Source organism: Pezoporus flaviventris, unplaced genomic scaffold, assembly GCF_033815535.1.
Source record: "Pezoporus flaviventris isolate CSIRO_AGI_PZ_B2104156 unplaced genomic scaffold, CSIRO_AGI_Pfla_v1 ptg000041l, whole genome shotgun sequence".
Taxonomy (NCBI): Eukaryota; Metazoa; Chordata; class Aves; order Psittaciformes; family Psittacidae; genus Pezoporus; species Pezoporus flaviventris.
The window spans coordinates 6,916,891-6,929,099 of NW_026892589.1; the positions used below are offsets into that span (position 1 = coordinate 6,916,891).

The 12,209-nt window shown below is 36.1% G+C and overlaps 2 protein-coding genes across 2 annotated transcripts in view; one reads left to right on the forward strand and one right to left on the reverse strand.

Moving 5' to 3' along the window:
* Positions 1 to 12,209, forward strand: part of COMT (catechol-O-methyltransferase) — a 363,225-nt gene that overhangs the window by 307,787 nt on the left and 43,229 nt on the right. The window lies entirely within an intron of this gene.
* Positions 1 to 12,209, reverse strand: part of TXNRD2 (thioredoxin reductase 2) — a 32,570-nt gene that overhangs the window by 740 nt on the left and 19,621 nt on the right. Inside the window, exons 12-16 of the mRNA XM_061465618.1 lie at positions 10,431 to 10,567; positions 5,080 to 5,175; positions 4,735 to 4,827; positions 3,442 to 3,513; positions 1,992 to 2,089 (exon numbers count right to left, since the gene is read on the reverse strand). Of these exons, the coding sequence (XP_061321602.1) occupies positions 1,992 to 2,089; positions 3,442 to 3,513; positions 4,735 to 4,827; positions 5,080 to 5,175; positions 10,431 to 10,567 (496 nt within the window). The remainder of the gene's footprint in view (positions 1 to 1,991; positions 2,090 to 3,441; positions 3,514 to 4,734; positions 4,828 to 5,079; positions 5,176 to 10,430; positions 10,568 to 12,209) is intronic.

Genomic DNA, 12,209 nt, shown 5'->3' on the forward strand with positions numbered 1-12,209 from the left:
GTCACAACTGAGCCTATGGCAAAAGCATGTGATAAAACAGCAGCCTTCAGCTTTTCTTGTACATACATGTGTGTTTCACTAACTCTGACTCCAGATGGAAAACCACACATATATGCACAGAAGGAGAAAATAATAATTAGGACTGCTGGAAGGAATCTGCTGAAGGAAGTAATACCGGAATATTCTTCCACAATCTTAGAGAAAGTCTGGTGATTAAACTGAAATTATCAATAACATAAGCAGAAGGAAAAAGTCTTTCTTTGACAAAACAAAACAAAACCCCACCAAAAAACCTGGCACTAATATGCCCTAGCTTAATTCCTTTACACGTCCAATAACATTCTTAGACTTTCCTTCAAGCTGCTATTCCTGGCAGGTCATACTGTAAGAATAGCTAAAATGGCCCTAAACTTAAGAATTGTTCCAAGCTCTCTATGGAATAATGTTCTCTCCTTCTACAAAATACAGAGGAGTCTCCTGTCTTCATAGGTGTCTTCTCCTCCTACATCCAAAAAAGCACCAACAAGCAAAAAATTGCTGCTAAGCACAGATGTTACTGGAGTGCTAAGTGGGGAGGGAAGATGGAAAGTCATCCTTTGGAGAGGCTGAAGTAAGACCTAATATTTGACAAAGGAGAACAGCAGCTCTTACAGTGGGTGTTCCACATTGAAAACTCTGGATTTGTGAAATACAATAGAAACCAATACAAGAATCTGACCTGCTGAAAAACCTCTTACTGTGGCTAAAGTTTTAATTTCCCTCAGGCAAGGCAGAAAAGCACTCCAGTTTCATGTGCTTCCTTTTCACTGGTTATTTTGGATAAAACTTCAAAACAATGACATCCTAAAAAATGTAGTTCTAGAATCTATACCACTGGCAATTAATGGACTACAAACACATGTTGAAAATGTGTACTGAGGGCACACTGCAATCAGTGATTTCCAAGATATTCCTCACATGATACTTGCGGTCCTGCCTTCTTAATCCTTTCTGCTTTTCATTTATGCTAGTCACTCACAACTGTAAGACTAAAACTGCAATAAAACGATGATATTTAGGAAAATGAACATACACCACAATTAGGGTTGATTCCTTGTGTCCCAGCATACTTTCTTCAAAGAGGAGTTAAAAACTATAATTTAGTAACATAAATACACAAATCAACATTTCTGAAGATGTGAATCAGCATTAAGAAGGGAAATATAAAAACAAATAAGAAGTAATTGTAGCACACAAGAAGCATAGTAGGAATTCTCTATTTAACCAGACAGGACCCAGAATCATTCCTTATTCCTTCAAAGGGAGAACTTTCATGTTAATATTTGAGTAATATCAAACAAGATCAAATCACAAAGGTTCATCTACTTGGGTAAGCTTGTTACTGCAATTATCAGATAGCTCCAGACAAAAGAATCTCTCCCCTTCCATCAGCCTACAGAGGTTTCTTTCTTACCTTACCTCATTTGGGGTTAGCTTATAACCCCAAAAATATAAAAATTCATGCAAGTCCTTGCTGAGCTTTTGATGAGCAATGGCTGTGCATGCTTAAAGATGAGATTAAGAAAGAAAATGCTTGGCAGGTATAAAGAAAGGGTTTTTCTGAAGAGCACAAATACCTTTTTAAATAAGTGACTTGCAAAACTATATGGTGATTTCCTATCCTGCACATAGAATGCAAAAGAAGCTACACTCTGAGAAAACTTATATTAGTAAGTTAATGCACAGTTTTATTTTTTGCTTTAACTATATCAAGCCAACAATGTATTTTCCTCAGTTGCTCCTTAACTATATCCAGTATTACAGTAACTAAATCCAGTACAACTTAATGAAGAACTGCAGTATTTTTAGTGAAAATATGTGCAATTCTACATAAAAGTAACAAAAATCACGGATTCTTTATAGTGTTGCCAAAACTAGGCAGCTATCTTTTATAATCTTACAATAACTTAAAAAGCAGGCTTTAGAAGTTAGAGACATTCTTTTGTACTTACTTGATTCCAAGAGCAAATCCTTGAATAACTTCGCCTGCATTTGGACCAATGAAATGAAGGCCAAGTATTCGTTGCTCTCTCTCTCGTAAGCACACCATCTGAAAACAATACATTACATAGAGATCTTTTCTTAGAACATTTAAAGATAAGGCATGAAGTTGAATTAAATGAAACTGAAGTGCCCTGAGATCCTAGTACAGCTGTTTACTCCAGTGTGCCAAGAACTTACGCACTTGCTTAAGACTTACTGACTTCAATAGGTTTTATGCTTGTCCTTAAGCACTTTCCTGAATCGAAGCTTTATTGATGTATTTCTTTCAGACTTCTGGGAGCCACTGACAATGACAATTTGTGGTAAACTGAATATTGTCTGTCATTTGTATGAAATCCTCAAAATATCTTCTGTAGTCTAGAAACCAGACTAGTGTTATTTTGACACTGAGTGGCTACCTTAGCAATTCCAAGCCCGTGCACTTACTCTCACTAGCTAACCAACTGTATTTCCAAAGATGACCACTACCAATTATAGAATATTTTGTGCCTTTTTGATTCAGTCAGTAAACACAGCAGGATGTTTGGTGAGATACATTTACCACATCAGCCACATAACCTAAAAAGGAGTCAAGGCTTGGAAGCATCCACAGATGAAGGTGAGTTAATAAGTATCTGGGAGGGCCTCAGTCACTTTTATTAGAGAACTTAATGAAAACTGTTTAGTTCCTTTAAGTACACCATCTTTATAATTATGAAAAGAAAGTCAGTCTCTCCCTTTGTCCACCCATCAAGCATTAAATCATCACTAATCTAATAGGCTCTGTTATTCAGTAAGGGCTTGGATTCTTTCATTAGAAATCCCAGGAACAGCAGCAAACTTGACATGGTTCTTAAAATATCAAGGAGTTTAAAAGATAAAACCCTCTTGCAATAGAGTTCGAAACTCTCAAATTTAATGTCTGTTCATGTGCTTTGGGAGTTTAGTAAGGACTATATTCAACATCATCCAGCAATTTTTATGCTATTACTACTTTACCCTCAAATATTTAATTGGCATAATTTAAAGGGAATAGCTAAAAAGTAGCATCAGTTTAGTTGCACTGGTACTTGGGACAGTTAAGGCAAGCTACTAAGGCATTTACATAAATCATACGTGACAAAATATAATTAGAAAAACTGGAATATTTATTAGCATCTTAAAAGCAGTTCAAAGATGGTATCAATCAACAGAATGTCGGCTCTGAAAGGTTCTAATATTTGTAAAGCAATTTTAATATGCAGTAGGATATGTAATGAACATTAAACACACGAAGTTTGACAAGAGAGACAGGTTGCACCAAGAAAATATTTCATCCATCTTGAGAGGTTTTTTTTTTGCCAAACAGTCCTCCTCGAAGCTGGCTCTACCATATCTCTTGTTATCAGTTAAAAGCAAGTTAAAGCTCACAACACTCACTTTTATATAGCATTGAGTCGCATCTCTTTCAGCCACTGTAAACTCTAAAGGTTTATAATACGCATGGTATACCTGGTAGGGAAAACAGTAACATTTTCTGTTAGAGAGTACTATTATGTAAAAAACTGCTATTTAGTATTATAATGACTATTATTATGACACATTTATAATATTGTAGAAAAAAATGATTTATTTATAACTCGTTCATTATTTTAAAGAAAAATGTGGAAAGCACAGGAGAAGTTTAACACAAAACTTTCTCAGAGAACCATTAAATTAAAACCAAACTGAAAAAAAGTTCACAAATAATCATATTACTCAAACTAGTGGCCCAAATTAAATGTTAGCTTGTTCCTTCTCCCAAAAATTTAATACCTTGATTACTGAAAATAATGCAAGCCAAGAAACTTTCCATACCTATAATAATGTATGTGACAAGACAACCTGAACTGTAATTTTTGCATTCTGAATAGTAAATACTCATTTTTATATTAATGGTTTTGCCTGGGGCTCCAAGCTAAATCCATCAGCTGAAAATTGCTTTCCAATACATACATGACAGGAGCACCTTATGACACACACACACATCAATTACCTGCCTTAATCCACCGAGATCAAACCAAGATAAGAGTTCTGGGACAGAAACTGTATTTCAGAATCATAAAAGACAAAACCAATAGCTGACTGGACAGGAAGTAAACTATTGCACTGTATTTCCAAAGCTAACCAAGTCATATGCTGACAGTCTTTTTGATGAGTGAATAAAGGTAACACAACATAGTTTTTCAAGGGTGACTTGTTTGAATTTTGCCACATTATATAGTGCTTGTGAACTTCTTCATCATGAGTATCACAATCTCATTCTTCATATCAGAAGGCTGGGTGTGAATATATGCCATAATGGATTTCTTCCTCAATATGCAATGCTCAGGCATATTATATCAAGACATTGTAGCCATGAAGACACTTAGCAGCTTGTGTGAATATTTTTGGTGACATCCCAAAAATTTAGACTAAAGAATGTGACCAGCAATTCTGACAATTAAAAGGAACATAACCAGTATTTAATGATGCTGCAAATATAACTTACTAAAATGTCAGCGAGTTTAAAACTGTCACACCCTATCAATTTTAAGCTTACTAGGTAACAGCTTCCACTGTGACCTGCTGCAATACTTTCAAAGACCTGAGCTTTTCTGAAGACGCCAACTCCTTAACTGCAAACATAAAATTTTGCCTGACACAACAATGAAACTTCTGATACCAGCTATAAAATTAAAAATGCTTTCATACCTCAATATTATTTGATCCGTAAGACTGCACAGCTGCTTCTTCTGATAATCCAACACAACCATATTCCAAGGGAGTGAAAACTGTGGTAGGTACCTATTTAAGAGGAAACAGTGTTACTGTTGAACCACATGAAGCATGCAAAAAGGGAAACTTCTGCATGCCTGAGAAGTGTAGCTCTATCACACACATCTACTTTGGCTACTGTAAAAGCTAGATTCCAGATTCCAGAGGACAAAACGTAATTTCTTTAAAGATCCATTAAAAAAAAAAAAGGTAAAAAAAAAAAAGAAAAAAAGAAGGGTAAGATTTGGCTTTTATTATTGAAAAAAAGAAATAACAACTCACATTGTCATAGTCCATCAATTCTGAAGACTGGCCAAAAAGACGCCGAGCCAGCAGTTTTCCTGCAGCTATTGCTGTGGGTGTTAACTCAGGACGGCCCTAAGAAGAGAGCACGAAGCTTTGTTTTAACTAAGAGAGAGGTAGCATCCAAGGATTTCTCCTGGGACAATATTCAGAAGAAGGTCAAATCTTTGGAATTTCAGCCTGGTAGCCAGGGCTCCAAACAGAGAAGGCAGTAATAATTTCTGTCCAAACATGCTTTTAAGTCTCCATCTTAATGGAGGAAGTGTAGGGGGGGAAACAAATGCCATGAATGTGTCAAAACCTTGTATCTTATCATGTCACCTCTGGAAAAGCAGAGGATATTCATATGCTGATCATTCACTTCCCCCTTTCTTTTCATAGTAAGCCATCAAGAAATTTTTCAAATGGTCTTTTTAAAGCAGGAAAAACCTAGAATAAAGCAACAGTGGTTTTATAACATCAGACCTCTTAAAAAAGTTGTCTGACACATTTTTACAGAACACAGGCACAAAAATTAGCTATTTGTAGGTACTATTACTGACTTCCTATGTTGGTCCTGGATTAGAGAAGTGGAACACTACTCCCTTAGAACTGCAACTATAAGTTGAGTTGGTTCTAGTCTCAGGCTCTGGTATTAAAGAGATGCTTGGACTGCTACTGCAAATGCTAACTTTCTGCAAGTGAGAAATGGAATGATAACAGGATATGATCAGGACATGGTCCAGTTCAAGCCCTGAGTCCTACCTACCTTTTATATCTAAAGAAGACTATGCAGTGTGCCAGAACCCTTATTTCGAGCGCTGGCACAATATCACTGGAGCATCAGAACTCCAGTGCTAAACCTAAGGAAGCTGGAAGTTTTTACAAATTCAAATAGGCATTTTCATAGGAATGTTTTGAAGTCCAAGGAAGAGTAGTCCATGTAAATTAATAAGACCTAACAAATTTCATAAGTCTTGTAAAACACATTATTTAAGAGTTCATCAATGACTTATCATTAAGATGCTTGTCTGAGATGATGAAAGAAGTTGCAAATCTAGAAGGAATTATGTAGAAACATAAGACAATTGTAACTGAGAAAGACCTTTGTGGGACAACATAGAATGCTGTGTAAAATGTGTGAAGTATTGATTCATATGGGTGCTATCTAGACACAAAGCTCATCACATTCCTGCAAAGCCCCATCTGGAAGTAGTAATCGAATAAGCCCTCAAAAATAGTCTCCAGCAAAAATAGTAAAGTAAGGATTCCCCCAGCACACACATTCAAGTTTTTCAACTATTTTTTTTCATTATCCTGAAGGTTTTTAGTGTTTACTGGAATCCTTTCAGCTTTCCCAGCTTATCTTTTTCTTTATGTTGCTAGGTAGATTCTGTACACGGTATTAGCTACCATGTATGTCATGTACCATACCTATTAATGTGCATTTATGGTTTTATATATGTATTAATAACCACTTAATTTAAAAATTCCTTTGCAAAAAACCAAACTGAAACATTATGTCTAACCCCATAACAGAAACTACAATTCTAATTGTTAATGAAGACTAACCTGTTTTTCCCCACAGTTTATGACAAACCACAACACTGCAAATCTATCCCTTTTTTCACCCTAAGATCCATCAAGTTGTTTTTTCAAATCCAACATTCTGACTTTCAAGTCTGTAAATGTCATTTACCAGATGAAATTTGCCATTTGTTTTTTCTTATCCACATTTGCCCGAAACATGGCTGCCAATCATTTCTGTAGCAGGAAATACAGATGTTGTTTTGGCATTCCAGAAATGAATAGAAGATTGGAACGAGAGATAAAATTGTGAAAGCACTGCCATGCATTCCATAAAACCCAACTAATTACTAAAACATCCATGCAGATAAAGCCCAATTTCTCATAAACAATGACTTAAAGACCTTCCTTGGTAAATATTTGAAATGAACATTCACTTTGCAGTCATGTGTAGAACTACTCTGCTGATTATTATGGGTATGAATTGTTCCTAAGAACCCTCCAATGTATTCTACATTTAAACGAGATGGCTCCTAAGAGAGTTTAAAAAGCTTTGAAGTAATGTGTATTTGTTCTAACACAACTCTTTTTGGTCTCATTTCTGTTCAAAGCAACATACTGTACATTCCACCTTCTCTACACATCTTTCTTATAACACCCTTTGAAATATGACAGATGTATAGTGGCATGACCATATGATAAACCTCCTTCTGAGAACTTCTCTATAGTGTGTGCCATGCTTTTCAACAAGAATACTACTGGAGAAAGAATTTTAACACAAAGCATTTATATCAGCACTGAAAAAAAAATTAAAACTAAAATTCCAGATTGATCTTCCTCATCCTGATCACAGAAGATGAAAATGTCTAAATGCAATTTTACCTGTTAATTGAAAATAATATTTTACCAAAGCTTGAAAAACTTTAAGACAAACTGACTGACCTCTGGAATGTTTTTTTTCCTCCTTTTCTTCAAATGAACAGCTTGGATAACATTAGGATTCCATTTGCCATACAAGGGTGCAACAAGACACCCATGCACACATAGTTTCCCATCTGTACCAGATGGGTATGACTCGCAAATGAAACACCTTTCTTCTTTCACACTCCCTTTCCAGCCAGGGTGCTCAATTAAAACAAAAAAAAAGTACTTCTTGCTATTTGGTAGCAGTATGGTGCCTATTCATGTGACATGGTAAAGGAGGGAGGAGGAGGGCTTGAGAAGTACTTGCAAAGGTATGAGCAATAGCACTTCACGGTAGCAAAGAGACTCTAATAGAGAGAGAGCAGAGCAAAGAGAAATCCTGAACAGGAACACTGGGGAAAAAATACCTTATTCTTATAAGCAATATTAAGAATATTAAGCTCATAAACAGGAAACAAGATTCCCCTTCCTGATCTCTTTTGATAGGTCTCACCCAGAAAGTATCACACACCAAGCTCTACAGCTTTGTGGTTCTTAGCACACTTGATTCTACTGCGTATTTTCTTTGAGATATGCACCAGTGCAGAACTTTCTTTCACTGCTGGTCCCCATATCAATGAAATTTACTATCTAAAGTAATTCTGCTAAAAAAAAAAATAATTAAAGAATTAAAACAAACTTTATTGCTTAGCAATTCATGGCTTACACTGTACTGGAGTCAGATAACAGCAATAATTCCTTCTATCTTTAAACTCTATTAATGCATGAGTACTATATTGTGATTTCTTTAATTCCCTGTATTAAGCCCATAATGCAGATAAAAGCTTAAGAAAATACTTCTCCAGAGCACTGATTTAACTGCAGTTTTCCCCAGTTCACTGGATTCAGTATGAAACTATGTTGCTGTTTTAAACACTTAAATTTAGAAGTGCCTATTAAACAACTTAAGTTCAAATCTGCATGGAAAAGGAAATCCAAATTTTAACAACAAAATGAAAATGACAAATAAATGAAGACCTGATTTTTTAGATCCAGAGTAGGAAAGAGACGAGCATCCTGCCTCCCACTTTATATTTCTTACTTAACTAAATCCTCAAAGGGCAGAAAACAAAAAGCACCCAAAAGGAAATGACTTGCCCAAAATAACACTGCAGATTGGCAGCAAAATAAGCATCAGCATCCAAGGCCCTGCCAGCACTCCCTCTAATAACTGCTTCTTGGATGAAATTGAAAAGAAAAGTTTGGAAAGCAGGAGGCCTAACCAAGGCATGTATCAGGGACAAGCAGGTGTAGGAGGTCACTGTGAGCAGAAACAGGACTTCAGGAAATAAGCCAGAGCAAGAAGTGACAAGTACAGCAGAGGGAACCTCTATGCGAAGTGAAAAGAAAGGAGAGGAACTGCACATAATCCCAAAGCTCTGAGTGGCTGGACTGGACAGAGAAGCTGTGGAGAGTAAGAAAAACAAAATGGAGAAATAGCTGAGCAGGAAAGAGTTTTAATTCAGTTTAAAAGGAAATGGTGGCAAGTCATTGGCATGAAGATGGAGACAGACAGGAAGAAACACATGTCTACACAGAGGGAAACGGTCATCAGATTTATGAGATGGCAGTTCCAAAATTCAGTCAGAAATCTGCAGTGCTATTCCCAAGACATGATGTAACCTGTTGCATCTCTTCAAAAACTCAGAACACCTGTAGGGTCTATAAATGTGAGAGACCTTTAAAAGATTTTAAACATTGCAGAATGAGAAATCTTTAAAGGATCCCTCAAATTATACTATATATGGTGTCTGGATTTCGCTACAGTATTTGGATTTACCAGACTTTCAAAACAGATGCCATCACTATACCAAAACCAATCTTGATAGGAAGGCATGTGCTTAATTCCACTAAGTTCAAAAACAGGTGAAAGAATTCTGTATTTTGCAATGCCCAGTTTCTAGATTCTACATATTGCCCTGATTTTTCAGGAGCAGCAAGCACCTGATGAAAACATCCTCCTGTAACAGTACAGTTCAGAATCCAGACAAACATTATTTATGAAGACAACGTTTGAAGATGCCCAGCTTACAGTAGATACTCAGAGTTCTTCTGAGAGATTTAGAAGTATTTAAGTGCACTTTGGTCAGGACAAGACATTGTTGTCACAAACAACTGTAGATTATCAATAGCACTGGATTAAGGCCACATAATTCTGGCTTTGCACTTATAATAAGTAAATAATTTTGCTCTTGTTATAATGTACCCTCCTTTAGGAAAAACCCCACACCATCAAAAGACAACAAATAAACAAAAAAACCCAAACCAAAACACCACACCTCATGTTTACTTGTTATAATAACTCATAAATCATGAACAGAAGTAAAATGCATTTAGTATTTGCAGCAATTAGTTTTTCTTATTCTAGAGGAAGATACTTTATAGCCAGAAGCATTTTGCATCAGGCAGCAGAAATGCTGTCTTGGGACTAGTGTCAATTAGCCTCCAAAATACTAGAAGAGGAACTTGTCATGGTCATTCCAAGTAAGTGTATTCAGCTCCAGAAGGTAAGAGCTGCTTTCACTCAGCAGTCACAGGCATTATGAAGTCATATGTCTGAAGTGATAAAAACATTATTAGAAAGATAATTGAAGCGATAAAAACATTATTCTTAGCCTCTGACCAATAATGCATTCCCTGATAAACATCAGTAATAATAACTAATGCTGAAATACTTCACAAGATCCATGTGAAGGAAATTACTGACCCAGGTGGCTGGCATAAACACTACAGCTCTGCAAAATTAAAAGAGCAAAACATGAAGATATATGCTAGAGCATGACGACGTCTGGGGACTAGTTATTAGTCAGGAACAAAGTTGGCTTCCTGTTATTGTAAAATAGTTTATGTAGACTCAGTACCTCTGTTATATCTCCAATTGCATAAATGTGAGGAACAGAAGTAGCTTCATTGGCATCAACAATGATCTTTCCAGTTTCAAAATTAGTTTTCACTCCAACTGCATCCAAGTTGAGAGTTTTAACGTCAGGGGCTCGGCCTTAAGAGGGGAAGAAAGAAAGAAGGCAAAAATTATTGTAAAACTTCAGCAGTCTTAACCGAGAAAGCTGGGATCCTCCACTGTAGGTTTCCTAGAATTTCGTGCTATTTGACAGTCCAGGCAGAAACATGACGAAACTGATCTCATACTAAAAAGCTGTAAGGGTGGTAAGTGTGGATATGAATTTCTTTGTGAAAGAAGCATTATTACTATTGCCTTTGTTCAGACTATTTCAGCAAAAGCTATCCTTTAAAAATGTGCAGGACAACAACCACTGCAAAAAGTGCAAAGATTTAATACTTTAATATTTGATGCACATTCTAAATTCAGTTTCCTAATGGAGCATGAATATACATATAATAACTAAGCAACTTCTACACTGAAAATGTCCCATAAACATTAACTGAATGGCACTCAGTACTTACAAACAGCCTGTTGTGCACACTTGTGGGTAAAAATTAATACTGCTGTTCAATGTTAAACATTCCTGAAATCCTCTTTTCTCATTATCTGATACACTTCTCTTAAAGCATTTTTAGTTCCCTCAGTTTGGATGAAAAAGTTTACTAACTTTGCTCTCAAGTTCTTAATGCTGCATTATTTAGCTCAAACTGCATCTGAGCTGTTTCTGCAGAGTTTAGAAACACTATTCCCAGAATTTAGAAACACTATCTTAGATGGATTTAAAAACAAGTGAGGCAAATTACACCAAACTTAGATTTTATTTCATCTTCCTCTTCCAATGACTTCAAATTATCACATTTAAAAAAATATTTGGTGTGTTTTCTGCATAGAGTTACTACTTAGACCACCAAAGTCTTAACATTACCCTGAGCTTTCTATAGAGTATCTAACAAAGCAAATCCTGACCCAAAAATCTGAAACTTAAATCCCATCCAATTTTTCAAATGTATTTGAAAGTTAATAAGCACAGTGAAATGATCAGGTACTCCCCAGATTTGTAGGGACACATAGGATCGGATAGAAAAGATTACCTGAATATATCCAAATAAACAACATTTTATAACATTGCATCTATTTTTTAGAGGCTATAAATGAACATGGATATATCTACATCTACATATATAGGTCTCCTTTGCATGAGTCATGATTTTGTGTTTGATGTTAATACAGAGCTATAGCAAAGCAAAACTAAAAGGGAAATGTGTTTTCATTATAAAAACAAGCTCTTTGATGTTAATGTAGGAAATTATTAAACAAAAGGAAAACCTGGCTTGTCAATACAGACATAATTATATGTAAACATATGATTCACTGCTTTATACATCTGCCATATAGCCAGGCCCCTCAAACAATGTCACATCTGAATGCCTCTGTAAAGACTTCTGTGTATTAATTTCATCTGGTGAAACCAACACTTCCTCTGGGAGTACTGACTGAAGCTGTCGGCACTTGGCTATCTGTCTGTCTTCCCTTCTGTTGTCCCCATGGGATGCTGATCTGCTGTTCCTTCTCTGCCCCCTGCTCCCCAGTCCTGATGCTATCAGGCAACAAAAATAATAAACCTCCAGGACCTTATCTTGGCTCGGATGTGAAACAACTTCCTACCGTTGTATTTCTTTGTGTATTGAGAGTAAAGCCTGGATATTCTGCAAATGGACAACTAATGGGGTTTTCTAGT